The sequence below is a fragment of the Heloderma suspectum genome, chromosome 1 (assembly GCF_057233095.1).
Source record: "Heloderma suspectum isolate Gila_16-S chromosome 1, 16-S_ref, whole genome shotgun sequence".
Lineage (NCBI taxonomy): Eukaryota > Metazoa > Chordata > Lepidosauria > Squamata > Helodermatidae > Heloderma > Heloderma suspectum.
The window spans coordinates 440593250-440613075 of record NC_139458.1 but is presented as its reverse complement, the minus strand read 5'-3'; the positions used below and the strand labels follow the sequence as shown (position 1 = coordinate 440613075).

The following is a 19826-nucleotide window of genomic DNA, read 5'->3' as shown; positions in this document are numbered from 1 at the left end:
TGATTATTACAGAGCAAATCCCCCCAACCACCATCATATCACAGGGCACATCTCCCTCCACAGACCGAACCAGAAAAATCACGGATTGGCCACTTGTGGGCGCAGCAACGGCACAAAAACAGGGATCTGAGTCAGGGATCCTCATTTTTACCGGGAAAGGCCCCCCAAACACCTTCATATCACAGAACACATCCACGCCCAGGGAATGAGTGACAAACAGCATAGATTTGGGGCTTCATAGTACTGTGATGTTATAAAACCATGGATAAGACACACAATTCAGTATGGATCCTCTGAATTTTAACATTGGGTCCCCCCGCCCAACCGCCATCAAAGCACAGAACTCATCTTGGTCCAAGTATGCACATGAAGAATCCCAGATCTGCTGCTTCACCTCAAATGGTATGAACCATTTATACGAGGCACGGATCCTGATGGATCATCTCGATTTTACATGTAGTGCATCCAAAATCATAGCTGAATCACAAAGCAAATCCGTGTCAGTGGCATGGATCCTCAGATCCTGGATTTTTATAGAGTCCCCCCAAATGCTTCATTACATCACAGATCACATCCATGGCCACAGAGAAAAGTATTAAAATTACTGATCCCGTACTTCATGGAGTAAGTGTGATGTAAAAACATGAATCTGTAAGAATCACACTCCCATGCTTCACAGACCCACCATGGCAGACAGACATGGATCTGGGGGCACAGATCCTATGGATTTTTTTGACAGAAGGTGCCACCAAAATAACCACAAACCACAGATCATTCCTGTGTCCATGGGCTTCATTATGAAAATCACGAATCCACGGATTTGTGGTACCGACATGCCGCAAAACATGGATCTGAGGCATGCATACTCATGAGTCTCCTGGATGTTTATGGGGATGGCTCCGAAATCACCATCACATCACAGATCATGTCTGTGTCTGTTGCAGAAATCAGAGTCAGAGAGACCACGGAGTGAAGGAAAAAGGGTTCTTCTTTATTAACGCGCGGGCTTTATGGCTGGAATCACTTCCACAAAAGCCCCGATTTACATCAGCAAATTGTATTTATAGATATTGCGACACCTAGGAAACAGCTCTTCCTCCCCCTCCGTGTGGGGTTGCAGTCCCCAACATTTCCTCTCCTAGCACAATTTGTTTATAACCCAGGAAGTAGGTTATAGGGCATGATAAGCAAATAACATGATACATATCACTATGACCTTAGCCTTGGTGACAAGAGATTCCTGCGTCTTGTCAGCCTACAATATATTCAAGGGAGAAAGAGCTTAGCAAGAACATGAAGCATGAGGCTGCATGAGGCTACTTAGTCTGACCCTCTACATTGCTGCTACATGTCCAGGGACTGAACCATAGAAAGCACTGATCCAGAACTTCGTGGTGCAGCTATGGTGAAAAGCTTGGGTCCAAGTTCCAGACCCTCATGGATGTTCCAGGTTTTTACGTGGGAATCTTGAATTGGGCGTGGAATGCCCAGTTCCAGCCAGTCCCCTAGCTGCCATATTTTGTACTAAGTGACGTTTCCGGATTGTATTCAGGAGCAGCCCTACATACAAGGCATTGCGGTGATCTAACAGGACTACCAGGGCATGGATCATTGAAGCAAGGATGTCCCGATACAGCAGAGTTGTCGCTGCTGCATCAGCCCAAGGGGGCAGGAGGCGCTTGAGCCTCAGAAGACACTTGTACCTCTGGTGAGAAAGTGGGGTCTAGAAGCACCCCCCAGCTATGGACGTGATCCCAGTATTTGGGGACTGCAAATGCTTCCCAGACAGTTATTTTACTTGATTTATTTTTATTTATTTCATTTCTATACCGCCCAATAGCCGAAGCTCTCTTTAGTTAGCACACCACGCACCTGGAGAGTCCAGCCACCCACCAGCAGGACCTCTGTCTTGTCCGATCGAGCTTCACTTTTTTGGCCCCATTCTGCCCGTTAGCGTGGCCGGGCACTGATTACGCACATCCACTTCCCACCGGGCTCAGGCGAGAAAGGGAGGTGGAGCTATGTGCCATCAGCACACCGATGACACGGCACTCCGGGTCTCCTCATGACCCCCCTCCGCAGCTGCAAGGTGGCCCTTAAGTAGCACGTGGACAAGATGGAACCTTGTTGGGCCCCAGAGCGTGCCATGGCGTTTAGCACACAGCAAATGGCCTTCCAGGTATGAATGGAACGATTGCAAAGCTGTACCACCCGCACGCAGCTCAGACCGCCTGTCCTGAGGGATGCCACGGCGGACGTATCGCGACCCACTGCGAGAGCCAGCAGAATCGGCCGGGTTGCACCTAGGGGTGTACGAAACACACTCACCGGTCCGCGGGGGGGCGATCCGTCCCTCCCCCGAAATCCTCCCCGGCCAGCTCCGCTCCGCGGTGAGTCCGCAGAGCTGCCGGCTGGGACGCAGCTGGATGTCCGGCCGCTGCCACACAAATGGCGCCTGGCGTAGCCGACGCCATCTGCGTCTGAAGACAGGCCACAGCGGCCGGTGGCAGGTAGGATCCGGCCGGTGCGGATTCCCCTGGGTGGTGGAGGCGAGTCTTTCGTTCCGCCATGGACTCCGGGGGGCTGGATTCTTAGAGTCCGGCCTCATCGGAGTCCGCGGCGGAATTCCCCGGCCTCCCTAGTTGCACCCCCCGTTGTCTCCCCCTCAGCAAAGCTCAGGGTGACCACTGCGTTGCCTGTGCCGAAACCCTGACTGAGGGCGGGCCTAGCAACTCGGGTCCATCCACGAGCGACGGGATTTGATCTGCCACCACCCGCTCAAGCCCCTTGCCCAGGGAGGGGCTGTCCGCTGCTGGGCTGTTATCATTCAGGCCTGCTGGACCCAAGGATGTTTATTTCAGAGGGGCCTCGCGCTCTGCCCAGCGGGGAGGGGCGGGCCGCCTTCCGACGCGCGCCAGCCACGGGGCTGGCTCGGGCTGCCGGGCCACGCCTCGCCCACATGCTCTGCGACGCGGCGGGGGCGGGGGACTGGCGCTGTGCAAACCGGGCAGCGGAGGGGCCCGCCAAGGGCGCCCGTTCGCGCCGCGGCTGCGCCACGAGCGGCCGGCCCGCGCCTCGCCCGCTCCGCCTCGGCCCCCTTCGGGAACCACACGGAGGCGCGAGGATCCCCCGGACTTCACGGCCCCGCCCGGCGCCCCGCGGGCTCCTCGCAAACGCCCCGCCCGCCCGGCCGGAGCGGCCGCCAAGCGCCGACGAGGCGCGGCCACGAGGGCGGCCGCGCCGCGGGGAGCGTCCCGCCAGCCCGTCCGCGCGGGCCGGCCGCTCCGGAGGCGGCGGCGAGGGGGGCGGCCGGGCGCCGGCCCGCCAGGCGCGCTCGGGGGCGGGGGCCGGGCCGCTCCGGCAGGGGCGCCGCCGCCAGAGCCTGCGCGGCGCTTCCGGCCGCGGGCGCCTGCGCGGGCGGGAGGCGCGCCCCCGAGACGCCGAGGGCCGCGTCATCCGCGGGCGGGGCGGGGCGCGAGGCAGCCGAGCCGACAGCGAGCCGCCAGGGCCCCGACCCCTCGCCCGCAGGATGGTGACGGACGTGCAGCTCGCCATCTTCGCCAACATGCTGGGCGTGTCGCTCTTCCTGCTCGTCGTCCTCTACCACTACGTGGCCGTCAACAACCCCAAGAAGCAGGACTGACCGCGCCGCCGCCCCGCGGTAACGCGCGCGCCCCCGCGGCGCCCCCTCGCCCGCCTCGCCCCCCCGCGGCCGCCCTCTCGCCCCCGCGCCCCTCCCCCGCCTCGCCCCCCCGCGGCGCCCTCTCGCCCCTCCCCCGCCTCGCCCCCCCGCGGCCGCCCTCTCGCCCCCCGCGGCCGCCATCTCACCCCGTTCTCGTTTCCCTCGACAGAGCAGCGCCGTGGAGCACGTAGCCGCGCCCGCCTGGCCTCGCCGAAGCCCCCCGCCGGACTACAATAAATGGCTACTCGGCAGCCCGCGTGCCGGCGCCCTCCCGGGTTCGCCCTGTCGCGAGCGGGCCTGGGCCGCACTCCCGCACAGCTGAGGAGTTTCGAGCAGGCAGCATGAGCTGAAAAAATATATATGTATATTCTTGCCAAACCAAATTTATTAATTAGAAACATGTTACAAGAAAATCTCGTTTCAAAAATAAGCTTCCAACCCAGTGACCAAGTATGTACAGCTGCAGAAATGCCCCTGGGGTGCCCCTGCCCGCGGCCCCGGGGCGAGGCCGGGCCAGCTTGCCTTGCTGTGGATCCGCCCTCCCAAGACGCTGAGCCGCTGCCTCCCGGGGCTGGTGGTGGGAGGCGTGCTGCGGGGGCGCTTGGGGGGCTGGCCCAGGGCGCGCCCCGGAGGAGTTCTCGCAGTTGTCCCGTGCGCCTCTTCGAGGGAAGGGAAGGCAGCTGGCAAGCCTTTATGCAAAGCGGGGGCCGCTCGGCAGGCCCGGGTGAGGGCAGCTGGGCAAGGGCCACAGAGGATGCACGTTCCCTTTAGGCCTTTGGTGTCTTGTGTGGCTGGCTGCAAGTAGGGTGTGGTCCTTATATTTGGGGAGGCGGCTCAAAGCCAGAACCGCCGGCTACGGTGTCCTAAAGAACAGTTTTGGTTTGAAAGGGCAGGGGCAAGAGCGGGGGGGGGGGGGCAGCTGGGTCAGGAACTCATTGGGTGCCAACAGGAAGGGGGTTTCAACAGGTCTCTTCCACGCCAAGGGGCAAGTTGGAGTCGGCTGGTTCCTGGCATGCGCTGGGGTGGCAGCACCTGAGGAGCTGGAACAGGTTGGCCACAGCTGCTGTGCCCCCCCGGCAAGTCAGGCCTCGGAGCAGAAAGACAGGATCTTGTGGTAGGTGAGCTGGGGTGAATCTGCTCGCCCCGGGAGATGCTGCAACAGAGAGACCCAGCTCAGGGGGCTGACGGTGTCGATGGGGGCTCTGCCGCCCCGGCTTCAAGAGGGAGGGTGGACACTGCCTACACCACGGTGAGGGCGCTGCTGCTGCTGCTTCTCCCTACAGGACAGGGGCTCGAGGGGAGGGCAGCGGCTGTGACCAAAGACTGCTGCAGCAGCTGGCTTTGCAGAGCTCCCCGCTCCCCGTACCTCGTCCAGCAAAACCTTGGGAGGGTTGCACAGAAAAAGCGGCTCTTCCCTCTGACCAGTTACCGTCAGCTCTGGCACTTCTAGTGGGAACTCTGTAGGAGGAGGAGACAGAAGAAGGCCGCTCTCTGACACAGGGAAAGAGGTGGCTGGGGGCTACCTCAAGTGCCATGTTTGGAAGCACAATAGGCTCAGGCACAGGGCAGCACACACACACCCTCCCTGGACACCGCTGCAAGAACCTACCTGGCAGGGAACTCTGTGCTGGCAGCTGCGAGGTGGTGTATTTCCAGGCCTTGAGGGAGGTGTTACTGCTGTAGCTGTGAAGCCTGAGCAGGCGCTGGGGTTGCCCTGCTGGTCTCCTGCGGATGGGGATCCGACTCGGCCGAGGCAGTAGCAGCTCCAGGCTGCGGGGAGAGCACAGGGCTGGACGCAGGGCCAACAGCCAGCTGCTCCCAAGGGCCCAGGCACGCTGCAAAGGCCAGGAGAGGGCTGGGCAGCAGTAGGCGCGTGCAGCCCTGTCCCTGCGGTGGTGGCGGCGGCTTTCCAGACCACAGACCCTCTGCCCTTAGGCACAGGATTATGGCTCCCTGGCACCCACCATTGCCACTGAAGGGAGATCCTATAGCTCATCTCTCCCTCCCCATGCTGCATAAGCCGTGTTTGCTCTCCTCTTGCAGCCATTACCTGGGATTCTCCGATAGCTTCTCACTGGTCAGCTGCCTCGAAAGATTCTGCACAGAGAAATGAGCATCAATTGGGGCAGAGAGAACTTGGTGCACAGGCTGCTTGGCCTCTCTGAGCTTCCACGAGCACAGATACAGATGTGCGCGAAGGAGCAGGCGACTGGAGCGGGGGGGGGGGACCCAGGGCCACGCTGCCTGTTGCTTTGTGGTCTTGAGGGCTGGAGGGTGGATCAGGCAAAGGAACCTTCCTAGAATCTGATCGTGCCAGGGAACCAACTGCATGTAATTTCTGCATCAGCCCAGCACTGGACTTCTCAGGGAGAGCTGTAAGCAGTCCAACAAGCTCGGGGAGTGGCTGCCTCAACCAGATTCCAGCCCCCCCCCCCACTTTAACCACTGCCCTTTACCTGCAGCAGCGTGAGGCCACGTGGTGGAGGAGGCGCAAGTGCCTCATGGGTGCGCTCTGCCTCCTGCAGTCCATGGCAGGCGGCTGCCACCGTGTTTGCCTTGGCAGCCACAAGCAGACCGTTGCAGCTGGGCCCTGCATGGCCAAGGAGAGGGAGATCAGAGCCCTTGGAAGAGGCAGCGGGGCCCTGGCTAATGGGACTGGCCCAGGCTGGGCTCCCCGGACGCTGACACCTCCTCGATTGACCAGGGCCCAGCCGCAGGAGCCCTCACGTTGAGGAGGAACCAGGCTCTGCTGCCCTTTGCCTGCCTTGTTCATGCCTGCTGAAGCGGTCACAGCGAGTACCATCATCATGATGTCTCACAATGCTGCTGCCACCGCCAGCCCCAGCTGCAAACTCTCACTTGGATTCCTGCACTGAGCAGGGGGTTGGACTTGATGGTCTTGCAGGCCCCTTCCAACCCCACTATTCTATGATTCTAAGGTTTGCTTGGGGAGAGAACACAGAACAGCTCTGCTGGGCTATCGCTAGGCCCTAAGTGAGGCCTGGCTGTGGCCTCTGGAGCAGAGACATCAGCGAAGACTCCACACGGTGCTCCGATAGGGTCCTCTGGCATGTTGCGTGAAGAGAGCTGCTCCCCTTGGGCCATGCCAGCAAAACTCCCTGATGCTCAGCGCCACCAAGGAAACAACAAGGCCAGAAAAGAGTCTGGTTACCCTGTGTCCGAGACAACAGTCTAGTTTGGTGAAAAAGACAACATTCAGAGAGACTGAATGTCTTGTCAACTTAGAACACATGCCACAACCTTTCCTCAGGCAGCCATTTGCTGGCCTTCTAGAGCAACTCCACAGCTAGGCGTACAAGAAAGTAGCACAGTTCCTATGGCCACTGCTGTCAACTACAACTAGCCCCCCACCCTGTGCTTTGAGTTTCCTCTGAATCATAGCAAGAGTCTCAGCAGCTGCTGCTACCCGCTCCACCCCAGTACTGAGAGTGTGTGTGTGAGCATCCGTGGCCTCCATCCTGGTCCCTTAGCACAAGATTGGTCTTTTCCCAGCACAGAAATGGGAGGAAAAGGTCTCCCGGAAGTCATGCCTGTGGGGCATGTTTCAAAACAGGAGTGGACAATTTAGTTGGCAAGTGTGCCATGATTCAAGACTACTATAGTGCTCACTGCAGTACATGCCTGTAACTTGCAGTGGTTTTACCACAAGTCTGGGCTCCAGCCCACCAGCCAGACAGGAGGGAAATTCAGCATGGCCTAACATACAGCTCTATGTGGAATAATCTGCCATTAAAATGTCCCGCTACTTTAGCCAGCTATTAGTTGATTATCAGTCTTAATGCAAGATACAAAAGCATTATTAGCACAGTACAGAGGAATTTAAAAGTTTCAAATGTAACAAAGCAAACAGTTTGATTAAAAACAAGTCTGTTATACAAGCAAACATGGAAGACAGCCAGAAGCCTGGATTTTTGCAGATTCTGTCTTTAAAACTGGCCATCTTCCAGTGTCACATTTTTGTGAGTACTTTAGTCTCTCAGGAAGGCTTTTATAGCACTTTGTGAATAAAGTGTTATCTGCTTGTATTTTGGGAGATATCAGTGGAACAAGTTAGGAAAGATGTTACATGTTTTGTATTGAGCCATGTGACGGGGTCAAGGTTTGTGTGGAATCCTTGTGAGCATTGCAGGCAGAAGCAGCTTCTGTTATTTAACTGTCAAACCAGGATAAAAGTGTCACATTGAAAGCATCTCTCCATGCAGCAGCTGCAAAGAAAATTCGTACTATTGGGTTGCTGATGCTGTGTCTTGAGTAAGAGACCACCGATTTGCAACTCTGCAACAGTGTTCGTAATGCAGTGCTTTAATCTTTGGTGATGTTCGTTTGTTTTAAACACGCTAACCAAGCATTCTGGGGTGCATGAGCAGAGGCCACGCAGGCTTCCTGGGGAGCCAGGGGCTGCAGTATGCACGCTGGACAGGTGAAGCTGAAAGCCTCCGAGTCTGCTGGAACACTGTGCCAGCCCTGTTGCGAGCACAGCACCCACACGGAGGCACCAGCAGCAGACTCTGCCCAAGGGTGGCAACCCTTTCTGCCTGGACTCCCCTCTGAGGCAGGATCAGGGGGAGGGGGCCAGGGGAAGGGAGGGGTTGGCTGTGCCCCAGCTGGAGCAGAGAAGCAACAGACCTGCGGTGGGTTCAAGGACAGTACCAGCCCTTCCCACAGCGATCAGGGCCAATTGTCCCTGCAGGGTCTCCCCACCCACCATGGCAGGAGAGGAGGGGAGTCCAAGGAAGGAAAGGAGGAAAGGTTTTACGCTCAGCCCTGACAAGCCAAGCTGCAGCTGGCTGTGAGTGGCCACCTGCTGCTGTCGCCTTAGCTACCCAGCTGAGAACTGTCAGGAACAGGCCAACATCCCCCGGCCATTAGCCCACAGCAGACCAAAGACCCCCGGGGCTTCTGCCCTGGTGGTCCCAGCGAGCCATGTGCTTCAGGCTTCTGCTGCAGAGGTAGCCCTCGGCCGAGGTGAAGTGGGAGAGAAGGACAGGCTGCAGTACGCACCTGTCACGTTGAGGCTGGCTGGGAGGGAGCAGGAGGCCAGGCTGGGTGGCAGCGGGAGGTGAGAGGCTGTCCTGGCGGAGGAGGGGGGTGGAGGGGGGGGCGCCTGGATGCTGCTCACTGCTGCCCGGAGCAAGGCCTGGTGCTGGTGGCGCCGCTTCTCCTGGGCCAGAGGCTCTAAGCGGGGGAGGGACAAGCAAAAAGCCAGCTCTGCAGCCATCGCCGTGCCACGCTCTGAGCTCCTGCCCACATGCCTGCTAGGGCGAGGAGTCCTCCTTCCCCACCCGCTCGGCCGGCGTGGCTAATGGCGGGCGGGCGGGCGGGCAGGGATCCAGGTGCTGGGGAGCGGCCTTGTACTGAAGGGGGGGATTGTGCCACCTGCAGAGTGCGCCTGATGCTCCTAGAAGCGCCCAGGGGCTACAGTTCTTTATGGTGCAGCCAAATGCACAAAGACAGCATGGGGAAATGTGGGAGCCAGGCCTGGAGAGCTCTCAAACAAAACAGCCTTCCCCAACATGGCGCCCTCCAGGTATTTTGGACTATAACTCCTATCAGCCCCAGCCAGGCATGATGGGGATTGTAGTCCAAAGTATGTGGAGGCCACCAGGTTGGCCAAGGCTGGAACACAACATTTAATTGAGAACAGAGCTGAGCAGCAGTGGTGGGCAGGGGTGACTCCTGGCCTGCAGGAGCAAGGGCACCATGCCGAGAGGCAGCAGATGCAGAGCCCTGGCTGGGCCTCCTTGGTGCGTTTGGCAAGCCCCTCCGGGGAGAGGGCCCCGCTGACGGGCATGGAAGCAGCGTGGGACCCCTAGCAGGGGGCTGTGGGGTCTGGGTGAGCACTGGGCGCAGGCAGACCCACCTCTGCCCTTTGCTCACTGGGTCAAGCTACTCTCTCTTGGCCTAACCTCCTGCCTTGTTGAGGGCATAAAATGGAGTAACGCCACAGAGTGTTGCTCTGAAGCACCTCGGGGCTAGGCGGCAGAGCAAGGTGAGAAGGGGCAGCAAAGCGGGCTGGACTCGGAGCAAGAGCAAGAGCAGGCCTCTGCCTGATGGGGCTGGGAAGGGGGCACCTCACGGCCTGTTCCAAAGTACGCTGCCTCCTGCTTTTCCTGTAGGGTCAGTGTTCTCAGGAGGCAAAATGCTGCCAGCAGGGGCCTCTGGACGCACTCTCCACAAGCCCAGGCTCTCCCTCAGCTCAGAGAGCAGGGTGCCTGGGCTCCCAGGTTAACAGAGCGGCAGCTTTCACAAGAGGCTCAGGCTCTGCTGTGGAGGACTTTTATTTCACGAGAGAAAAAGGAGGCACAATGACATTATCTCAAGGCTGCCTCTTTCGGCAGCACATCCACTCCCAGATCCACTGGATCACTCCCAGCAGAGACCCGCCAGGCAGCTTACCTCGCACAAGCGCCAACACCCTGGAGGAACCTTTCTGAGGGCTCTGGCCCATGCTACCCATGGGGGCAGTGGGGTGGGAGCAGCTAAAGGTGAAGCTTGGCGAGGTCTTGACCTGGGGAGAGGCCTGCTGACTGCTCCCGCTGCTCCCGTTGCTGAAGCTCCTGGCCCGGCAAAGAGAGTTCTCTGAGCTGGAGGCGGAGACCCCGCTGGGAAGAAATGGAAAAGGGGAGAGCGTCAGAGGCCGCTGGGGCAGGCCTCCCAAAGGCGTCCCTGCAGGAGGCTTTCGCTTTTAGCAGGCAAAAAGCAGTCTTCTAGCAGTCTGGCTCAAGGCAGGACTTCTCAAAACTTTATAGTCTACCTTGGAAGCCAACACCATCCCTCCTCAAAACTTGCCTTTTGGTGAAGACTTTCACACAACCCCTTCATCCCCACGTCCCACCCTAACTACGCACAAGTATGGGTAACTGAGATAAACGCATATTCTTCCACGGTTCAACTCTCCGTCCTTCCCCTGCTCTTCTCCCCAGATCAGGTCTGAGGTGCTTCTGCCTGTGGTTTCAGGCCGCCTGCTACAGTCGTCGCTGGTTAACACAGGTGCATCTGCCATGCTTCACCCATCCAGCTCCCTGGAGCCTGTTGCTGTGGGCTGGTGCTGCAAGGACCGGAACAGGTCCTCTCTGCGCTCCTCCTGGAACCCCACGCAGGAACCACCACTGGAACGAAGCGGCGGCTCTGCTGGCCTCCCTCCTCTGGAAACCGGCGGGAAGCGGGGCATGGACTGTCATGCTCCCAAGCCCAACGTGCATCAGCCCCGTCTAAATCATTCCACCCAGCCAGTCCACCTGTGTCATAGCCCTCTCTGCCCCAGTTTGGGAACTGCTGGTTCAAGCATCATAATGTTCCCTGGGACCTGAAGTGGGTGAAAAATCCCTACAACAGAACAAAAAGACTTCTGCAGGGAGAGGGACTTTTGCTCGCTCTACCGTGGCCCATCTATTTAGGGGCAAGGGGTTTATTACATTTCTACACCGCCCAATAGCTGAAGCTCTCTGGGCTGTTCGCAAAAATTAAAACCACAAGTACAGCATAAAAACAATATAAAATATATACTGGCTCTGACCCTCCTTCAGCACCTCAGGCAAAGGGAGGAGAAGACACCAGCAGAAGGACAGGTCCCCCTTCTTCCCGGACATGAGCCCAAGGTTCCACAGTCTGACTCAGCCACGAAGGCCAGACAAAGACCTGGGGGGGAGCGACCTGGGGAGCTCCTGTGCTCCAGCGCCTGCCCCCTTGCAGCCCCCCAGCCGTGCTGTGGCTGGCCTGGTGCTTACCTGGACCCCTTGGGCGGGGTTCTGGCCCCCCTCCTCCGGGAGTAGCCTGCCACAGCCCTCGCGCTGCGCACCTGCTTCAGCATCCAGGCGCGCAGGTTGCCGAGGCAGCTGTGCTCGGAGAGAACAATCCGAGGCCAGGGGTTGCACTCGGCCATGTCCAGCGCAGCGACCGCCACGGCTCTTCCAACCTGCATGTGTGGGAAGGTGTCAGTAGGCCCTGGGCACAGTGGCCTTGCGAAGGCACGTCTTTTAAAAAGTGGGGCGTGGCTTTTGGAGTCTGCAAAGCCCTGCAGAGGGGCTCCCTGCAGCTGCTGCGGCTGGTCCTGGCTCCTCTGGCAAGGGGTGGTGGCCATTCCCAGGAGTTCCCAGCCAAGACAGAGAAGCGGCTTCTGCACCCGTCTCACATGGGCTGCTTGCCCATGGAGAAGACGAGGCTGAGACTGTAGCAATCACCCAGTGCCACTCACAGAATTGGCCAGTAGGGTTGGAAGGGGCCTACAAGACCATCAAGTCCAGCCCCCTGCTCAGTGCAGGAATCCAAATCAGAGCATCCCTGACAGATGGCTGTCCAGCCTCGTCTTGAACGCCTCCAGTGTGGGAGAGCCCACCACCTCCCTAGGGATTGGGTTCCATTGTCGTATTGCTCCAACAGTCAGGAAGTCTCTCTTGATGTTCAGCCGGAATCTGGCTTCCTGGAACTTGAGCCCATGATTCCGTGTCCAGCACTCTGGGATGATTGAGAAGAGATCCTGGCCTTCCTCTCTGTAACAACCTTTCAAGTACTCGAAGAGCGCTATCATATCTCCCCTGTGTCTTCTCTTCTCAAGGCTAAACATGCCCAGTTCCTTCAGTCTCTCTTCATAGGGCTTTGTGTCCAGTCCCTTGATCACCTTCATTGCCCTCCTCTGCTCTCTCTAGTTTGTCTGCATCCTTCTTAAAGTGCAGTGCCCAGAACTGGACACAGTACTCCAGATGAGGCCTAACCAGTGCTAAGTAGAGGGGAACTAGTACTTCCCGGGATTTGGAAGCTATGCTTCTATGAATGCAGCCCAAAATAGCATTGGCCTTTTTTGCAGCCACACCACATTGTTGGCTCATATTCAGCTTGTGATCGACAACAATTCCAAGATCCTTCTCGCTTGTAGTGTTGTTGAGCCACGTCTCCCCCATCTTGTAACTGTGCCTTTGGTTTCTTTTTCCTAGGTGCAGAACTTGGCATTTATCCCTATTCAATGTCATTGGCTGGGTTCACACAACACAACAACCCACACTCAAGGTTGAGTGTGGGTTGTCGGAGAACCATGGGTTGTTGTGTTGTGTGAACCCAGCTGCACTAAGAAACCATGGTTTGTTAACCATGAACAATCCATGAAGAGAACCCATTGTTTGTTGTTGGGTTGTGAACTGCAGATTGTGCATGGTTAACAAAACCATGGTTGGTGGTGCAGTTAGGTTCACAAAACACACTAACCCATGGTTTAACAATAACTCATACTCATCCTTGAGTGTGAGTTGTTGTGTTGTGTGAACCCAGTCAACTGGCCTGGTTCGCATGATCACTGCAGCCCACCGTGGCTTTTTTTTAATAATTAATTTTATTGTAAAATTTCAACAAAACAAAACCAAAAAGAGGAAAGGGAAAAAATCTAGTTACATAGATTTGAGTATATCAATTTCAATGCATGCATATGAAGTGTGTGTGTAAGAAAATACACCTAAGAATTTTACATAAACTTTAACAAAAGCTGACCATATAAGTGTCCATATAATATCCATATAAGTGTCCATTCGCAGGTGGTGTCTATATACCACCTGTTCAAATGTTGAAAGTGTTGTTAGGTCTTCAATCCACTGCATTATAGGAGGTGAGCATTTATCCTTCCAATACTGTAATATCAGTCTTTTAACCATCAAAAGGGCTGTAAAAAAAACCAGCCTGTGGGTTGCGGGTGGGTTGTTCACCACAGCAGCAACTTGCCCTTGCCAGGTTCAGACATCATGATAAGCTGTAGCGACCGCCTGCCACAGCTTGAACTTTCAAAATGGCCACCAGCCCATGCCGCAACCCACCGCAGCTTGAATAAGCCGTGGTGGGCTGTGGCGATCGCATGAGCCAGCCCGTCAGGTTGCAGAGGGCCAGCTCAGCCCCAGCCTGGCAGGTCCTCTCAACGGCAGCAGCTGGGTCGATTCCTCACTGCCACACTGCCTTTACCTACTGCACAGCTGTGTGCTTATGCCCTTTTGGAAGGGAACATGCTAGCAAAGAAACTGGAGGGACAGAAGCTTGTTGTGCTGAGGCAGGTGTGACTCCTGAGCCACCTATGCTGGCCAAGGTCCCTAACCAACAGTACGTTAAGACATGAAATTGCTTGAGCTTCTCAAGTCTGAGGAGGCCTGTTGAACCAAAGCTTTGCCAGCCTCTCAGAGCATGAACAGAACTCTGATCAGCTCTCTTGTATTCTGTTAGAAATCATCACGTGGAAGAGCCGACATACCCAGGGTAGGCAGGGAGCAATCCAGATGTGGTGCTCTTATGCAGCATGCCAGGCACACACCGTGGCCTGTCAGGTGCTCGGAGAGCCACAAGAACAAGGCATTTATGAAAGACCAGCCGCCATGAGATGAACAATGTTCCACGGAGCTGCAGGTGGAAAGGCCGTCCTTGAGAAGTTTCTCTGTGTGGCAGAGACTGTGGTCCTCTGTCTTCCTTAGAAATGTAATTCCTGTGCATCCAGGGAAGAGCCACACCCCAGACGCACAGCTAGGCCTGGACAGCCAGAGTGAGAAGGGCCCTCTGCAGCGGCACCCACAATTCTCCAGGCCAAAGGGCTGTGCTGGGGGTCTGCCACTGAGGCCAACACCATCACCCTGATGTCCCAAGGCTGAGCAGAGAAGCCAGGAGCCTTGACTCACAGCACTGCTCTAGGACTTCTTTCCTGTGGGGTGGTCATCAGATGGGGGGCAGTTCCTGCTGTATTCTGCATGGACTCTCACAACGGACTAAACAAAGAGCCTTGACAGCTCTGTGCTTCAGACACTACCCTTCACTTCCCATTGGCCAGTAAGACCTTCCCTGGACTGGCCAGAATCACTCTGTGAAAGCCCAGACTGCTTTGGAGCGGTCCCCAGGGCTTAGACACAGCTCACCACATGATGGGAGAGGGGGCCCCAATACCTGCTCAAACAGATCCACAGTGTATTTGGAGGGGAACGCCGGGAGGGGTGGAGGGGTTGCCCGCCCATTATCATGACAGGCTGCTGGAACAGGATTGACCGATCGCCCCGTGTTGTAATTGCACTCCAGTGTGTAGCTAGAAAAGACCGGGCGGGGGGTGGAGGAGAGAGAAAGGTGTTGGGCGATCAGCATCGATGCAACTGTCAGGTCATAGTGGTCGTGGAAAGAGGACGAGCCCACTGCTGCCCCTCACCAGATCAGGAGGACACATGTCGGCAGCAGCCAAGGCAGAAGGAAGTGGCCCTTCTGCTCAGGTTGGGACTGGGCAAGGCACAGCCTCTTCCAGCTGGGTGGGCCCATCCCCCCAGCCCTGCACCAGCACCTGCACTCCTCCCTCCCGGCTAGCCACAGCTGCGCTCCAAGGGTCTTTCCAGGGTACACGCCATGGCACATTCTGCCGGGATCCCCCGCTGAGCGACCAGCCAGCCTCTCTGCAGAGGTGGGCATGCTCCTCTTCCTGGCCGCGCTGCTGCCTGGCCCACTTGCTGGAGCCCCTCGTCTCCAGGATCCTCTGAGGGTGGCAGAACCTTTTACATTCTGGAGCTGCTTGAAGGTGGGAGAGAGGAGCGCATGGAAGGGGCAGGTGGATGAAATCGTCGTGAGGTAGGAGCCCATCAAGGCACATACCTGTGAATGATGCCTGAGGCCTTGTAGATGGCCACACGCCCACTGCCCTCCTTGGATTGTCCATCCCGCTTGTCTTTGGCATACATGTTCTTCTCAGAGAAGTTGCAGCCCGTGAAATCAAAGTGAGCAGAGTTCAAGGAGATGAGCTTGGGGAACAGCATGTTTTCGACCTGCAAGACCAACCAGAGTGGCTGGGGGCACACACAGCATTCACACGCTAGGCAGAAGCCGGCCGTCTGGCCGCTGCCCAGCCACAGCTGGCTGGGAAGCCACAATCCAGCCAAAGAAATGGAAGCCAGGCAAAAGCCAGCCTGCCACACATGGAATCATGGTAAGACTGTCAGGGCTGAAAGTCCTGCAGACTCTGAACAGAGGGGCAGAAAATGCCTGCCAGGTATCAAGTGCTGGGACCATGCAGCCACCACCACCTGCAAAGTCGTGACGGGCACCTGTCTCCAGCGCAGCCCAGCCCGACCTCCTGGTGCAATGGCAATGACACTGCTGGAGGGGCAAAGCCTAACCCACCATGAGCCCAGTGCGCACCCGCTCCTTCTCCTGGTGGACATGCTCCTTGAAGACATCAGCTTAGGACCATCGGAAGTTGTCTTCTCCTGAGCCAGACCCGCTGGGTCTATCTAGCCCAGCACGGTCGACCCTGACTGGCCACAATGGCTCCCCAGGAGGTTTCCCAGCCTGCCTGGAGGTGCCACAGGGGATGGAACCAGCGACCTTCTGCATGCCAAGCAGGGGCCCTGCCGTTCAGCTATGGCCCCACCCCCACAGACGGGAGCATGCACAGCATCGCAGGGATGGAGGAGGGAAGAGAAAGAGGCTGAGGCTCAGCAGACCAGTCAGAGAAACATACTGGGGTTTCCTGTGGCCCTCCAAACCACACCTACAGGCAAGCTGCTAGAGAGGGAAGCGCAGCAGCAGCTTGGGAGACACCTCCGTGCCCAGCCTCCTCCCAGCCGCAGCAGCCTCACATGAAGCTGGAGCTCGTCCCAGAGGGGCCGTCCCGAAGCCCAGCCACACCTGGACTGCAGGCCCCATTCCCTCCTGCTGTGCTCCTTTGGATAGCCCCAGCTCCCCTCTGTAGGCCTGGCCAGAGCAGCCCTCCCGGCCTCCTAGGCACGGTCCCCTCCTCACCTGGTGGCTCTCGTCAGAGATGTTGTTTCCATACATGAAGCAGCCGCGCTTGGAGGCGTGTCCGTGGAGATCGATGTAGTACGCCAGGCCGCTCTGCTGAGGGGGGATGGTTTCTGGGGCGGGTGGAGGGGGGCTCTCCGCTCCCTTCCCACTGGGCTCAGAGGGCAGAGGCTCTTCAGAAAGGATCCAGACAGCCTGGTCCTTACTTCTCAGGGCCTCCGCAGGCTCAGGGTTCTGTGAGGAAGGGAGGCCGGCATCGCTGGGGCCATTGCGGAGGTTGTTGGCTTTCTCCAGGTCGGAAAGGCAGGGCTCCTCCCTGGGAAGGCAGTTGCGGGCGGGACGCTGATTGACAGCCGCTGTGCTGAGGGGGGGGACATACGTCCGCCAGTCGGGGGAGCCAGGCTGGACGCGGCTGTGGACGTGGTGGTAGAGCAGGACGGCCTTGGCCCCATACACAGCAGGGTGCAGCTCCGCATCAGGGCTCAGGTACTGGCGGTTCAGGTTAACTCCACGAGCATCTGTCCTGCGGGAAGGAGAACCAGCCACGGGGCTGAGGTCAGCTGGACAAAGACACCTCCTTGCTGGGCACAGCTGCTTCCCCAGAGGACAGCCACATGGATGGGACAGACATGTGCAGCCTGCTACGAGAGCAGGAAGACACCCTGCACCGCCACCTCGGGCCAAGCCCTGCGTGTTGTTGGGCCCACCCAGCTCAGCTCTTTGTCCCGCCTGCGTCCCTCCAAAGCCAGGAGGCGCAGCTCCAGGGCACCTGACCAGGCCCCCGTCTCTCGTCCCCTGGTGCCAGAGCCCTTTGCACTGCTTGCCACTGTTCTGAAGGAAGAGCTGATGCTGCTGGGCGGACCCAAGATGGGAGGGCTTGAGAAGAAGAAGACCCCCGAGTCTGGGGGAGGGTCTCCCTCCATGCCAAGGGGCCCCAGCCTGCTGGCTCTGCCCAGCCCCCACCCAGCACTCACCAACAGCAGAGGCTTCCTGCGGGCCTAGCACTCCACCCAGCAGCCTGGCGCCTGCGGAGCCAGAGCCGCTTTGCCTCCAGGGCCCAAGGGCCTGCGGCAGCACTCACCGATAATGTCCCCGCACCACCCCATCTGGGTTCAGCATGGGGATGAGCTTGAAGACAAACATGCGGCGCAGCATCTGGGCCCGAGGGTCCTCCTCCCGCAGGACAAACTCCAGGAACCCATTGAAGACAAAGCTCGAGGGTGTTTCTCCAGGGTGCACTCTGCTGCTGAGAAAGAACACCTGGGGGGGGGGGGGACAATGGGCTGCTGCACTGGACTCTTGCTCCAACAAGCTCCCAGGCAGCAGTCCCACAGGGCTGCCCACCCAGCAGATGATATTACTACTCATTTCCACACCGCTTCTGAAGCAGTAATCTCCATACAGTTAACAGGAGACCAATCCTGCTTGCAGGCTCTTTGCCGTATATAGACAGACTATGTAAGGGCAGGAGGGAAAGAAACGGAAGGAAGGGAAAAGGTGGAAGCCAAAATATCCATTTTGAAACAATGGGATTTTCAATGCTGTTTAAGAATGAGAAGAGGTAGGGATATTGCCTAGAAGGAAGATGCCAGAAAAAAAAAAGAGGGTGAAGGAGAAGAAAGGGAGAAAAAGTAGATAAGGAGCTGCCAAAGAACATGAACACTGAAAGGACAAATGTAGATACTGAAACTGAAAACACTGAGGGAAGGTGAGCCAATGCAGAGCAGAAAGGAGCAAGGACACATGAGAGAATTTAGAAGGGGAAAAAAACAAATGGGCTACGAGCTGAGCATAGAGGAACGAGAGGATGAAAGTCAGGGGTCATACGGGATGCCGCCTTGTACTCACTCTCTTGCCCACAAAGCAGTGTGGCCGGGGTGTGTTCTTGTCAGGGAAGAGCTTCTCCAAGCGGGCCTCCCGCTCCTCCTGCATGCCGTGGCATGATGTGATGGTGAGCAGGTCCACCCGCAGTTTGTCCAGGGAGTAGCACAGCAACTCCCGATGGTAATAGATGGAATCCAGAGAGCTGGAGAGGGAGAGAAGGAACAGGGCCCCATCAGCCTGGCTCCACAACTGCTCACAGAGGGCCGCCCTCCAGCCCTGGCCAAGTCGCCTCCAGCACCTGCCCCCTCTTTTCCCAGGAAACAGCTGGCCAGAAGGGAGTACCCAAAGAAGAATCTTCTTTTAAGGGTTGGGGAGAGGAAGGAGCCTCTACTCTCTCTACATGGCCAGTTTTCTTTCCCCACTTTTGGCCGTCAGTCTGAAATCTAATGCTCACCACAATACTCAAAGGATCTTTGCTGGTGGACAGGCCCATCCAGGACAGACCCATTGCGGCCTGACCTCCTCCTTGCCCCCCACCCCCCAGATGGGTTATGAGGAGTGACCTCCAGCTGGCCTTAACCCCAACAGGTCCTCGCCCCAAGCTGAGAACTGGCTCTTCCAAGGAGAGCTGAGCAGAGCAGGAGTCGCCACCTGGAGCAGGGAACCTGTGTGGAGGACATGCCTTCACGTAGGACCCCCCACGCCCCTGTGCAGCCCCTGCCCACCAGCTACCTCCCCTTCGGAGGCATCGCCTGGCCTTGCAAGGGAATCAAAGCAATGACTTACGGTGTCCCCCTGGGCGGGGCCTCCTCCTTTTTCCCTTTAGCGCGTCCTCCTCTAGGGCACTTTCTTGCTCTGTGGGTGGTGGAACGCGGCTTCCCCTCAGCCTTTCTAGAGTCTGCGCCTGCCCTCCGACTAATTGTGCTATAATGTTGGACACTAGTTTAGATGGGCAAGGGAGGGTCTCGGTAAGTTTTTTCTCTCCGACCTCTCCAGACCGTTCCCCCACCCAAGTTCTCCTCACTGGTCCAGTCTGCACATCCCACACTCCCTGAGCAGCAGGCCCAAAGGCCCTCCAGCTCCCCATCCCAGCTAGAGCAGCCCCAGGTGACTCTGTAGGGGCAGGGATGCGAGAAAAGCAAGAGAGGGGTGAAACCAGGCCAAAGTACGTGGGCAAGGAAGGGAGGGGAATCTCTTCCCATTCAGACCAGCCTTTTCCTCGAGCCCCTGAGAGAGCAACCTGGGAAGCACAGATGTGCCAGGCTGCCCGACAAAGGAATCGAGGGCTTCCCCACCACCTGGCACACCTAGCCAGGGGCTTGCAGGCACAGCTCTGCTGTCTGGGCTTGCCACGAGGTCAGAGGTGGTCAGGTGTCCCCTGAATAAAGGCAGAAAGGATGGCACAGAACCCTGAAGCGAGGGCAGCCAGCAGCCAATTCCATCCTCATCCAGGCTGAGCAACTTCTCCTCCACGCAGTGCCCAATTAGCTTCAGGAATTCATTACCACAAGACATGCCGTGGCCTCTACTCTTAGAAGCTGCCTTCAGGGTGGCCTTTAGCCTT

General features: G+C 57.7%; 2 protein-coding genes across 14 annotated transcripts in view; one reads left to right on the top strand and one right to left on the bottom strand.

Moving 5' to 3' along the window:
- The first annotated feature begins 3460 nt into the window (after positions 1–3460).
- OST4 (oligosaccharyltransferase complex subunit 4, non-catalytic) lies at positions 3461–4450 on the top strand. Its single transcript, XM_084834754.1, has 2 exons — positions 3461–3661; positions 3852–4450. The coding sequence occupies exon 1, from the start codon at positions 3530–3532 to the stop codon at positions 3641–3643; it is 114 nt and encodes a 37-aa protein (XP_084690880.1). The 5' UTR covers positions 3461–3529; the 3' UTR covers positions 3644–3661; positions 3852–4450.
- Positions 4055–19826, bottom strand: part of AGBL5 (AGBL carboxypeptidase 5) — a 32435-nt gene continuing 16663 nt past the window's right edge. For 2 of the 13 annotated variants that reach the window (XM_084833427.1, XM_084833519.1), the window contains 13 exons: positions 19049–19186; positions 18287–18464; positions 17520–17698; positions 16439–16961; positions 15293–15462; positions 14606–14741; positions 11431–11618; positions 10100–10305; positions 8705–8878; positions 6139–6272; positions 5733–5779; positions 5049–5452; positions 4055–4835 (listed from right to left, as the gene is read on the bottom strand). In XM_084833427.1, coding sequence (XP_084689553.1) covers positions 4642–4835; positions 5049–5452; positions 5733–5779; positions 6139–6272; positions 8705–8878; positions 10100–10305; positions 11431–11618; positions 14606–14741; positions 15293–15462; positions 16439–16961; positions 17520–17698; positions 18287–18464; positions 19049–19186 — 2671 coding nt within the window. In that variant the 3' untranslated portion in view covers positions 4055–4641. Of the gene's footprint in view, positions 5453–5732; positions 5780–6138; positions 6273–6473; positions 7909–8704; positions 8879–10099; positions 10306–11430; positions 11619–14605; positions 14742–15292; positions 15463–16438; positions 16962–17519; positions 17699–18286; positions 18465–19048; positions 19613–19826 lie in introns of those variants that run through there. The other 11 variants (XM_084833874.1, XM_084833953.1, XM_084834041.1 and 8 more) reach the window with 11 other exon arrangements.

Excerpts from the sequence above, each read along its gene's own strand:
- OST4 (XM_084834754.1), top strand. The coding sequence starts at position 3,530 with ATGGTGACGGACGTGCAGCTCGCCATCTTCGCCAACATGCTGGGCGTG.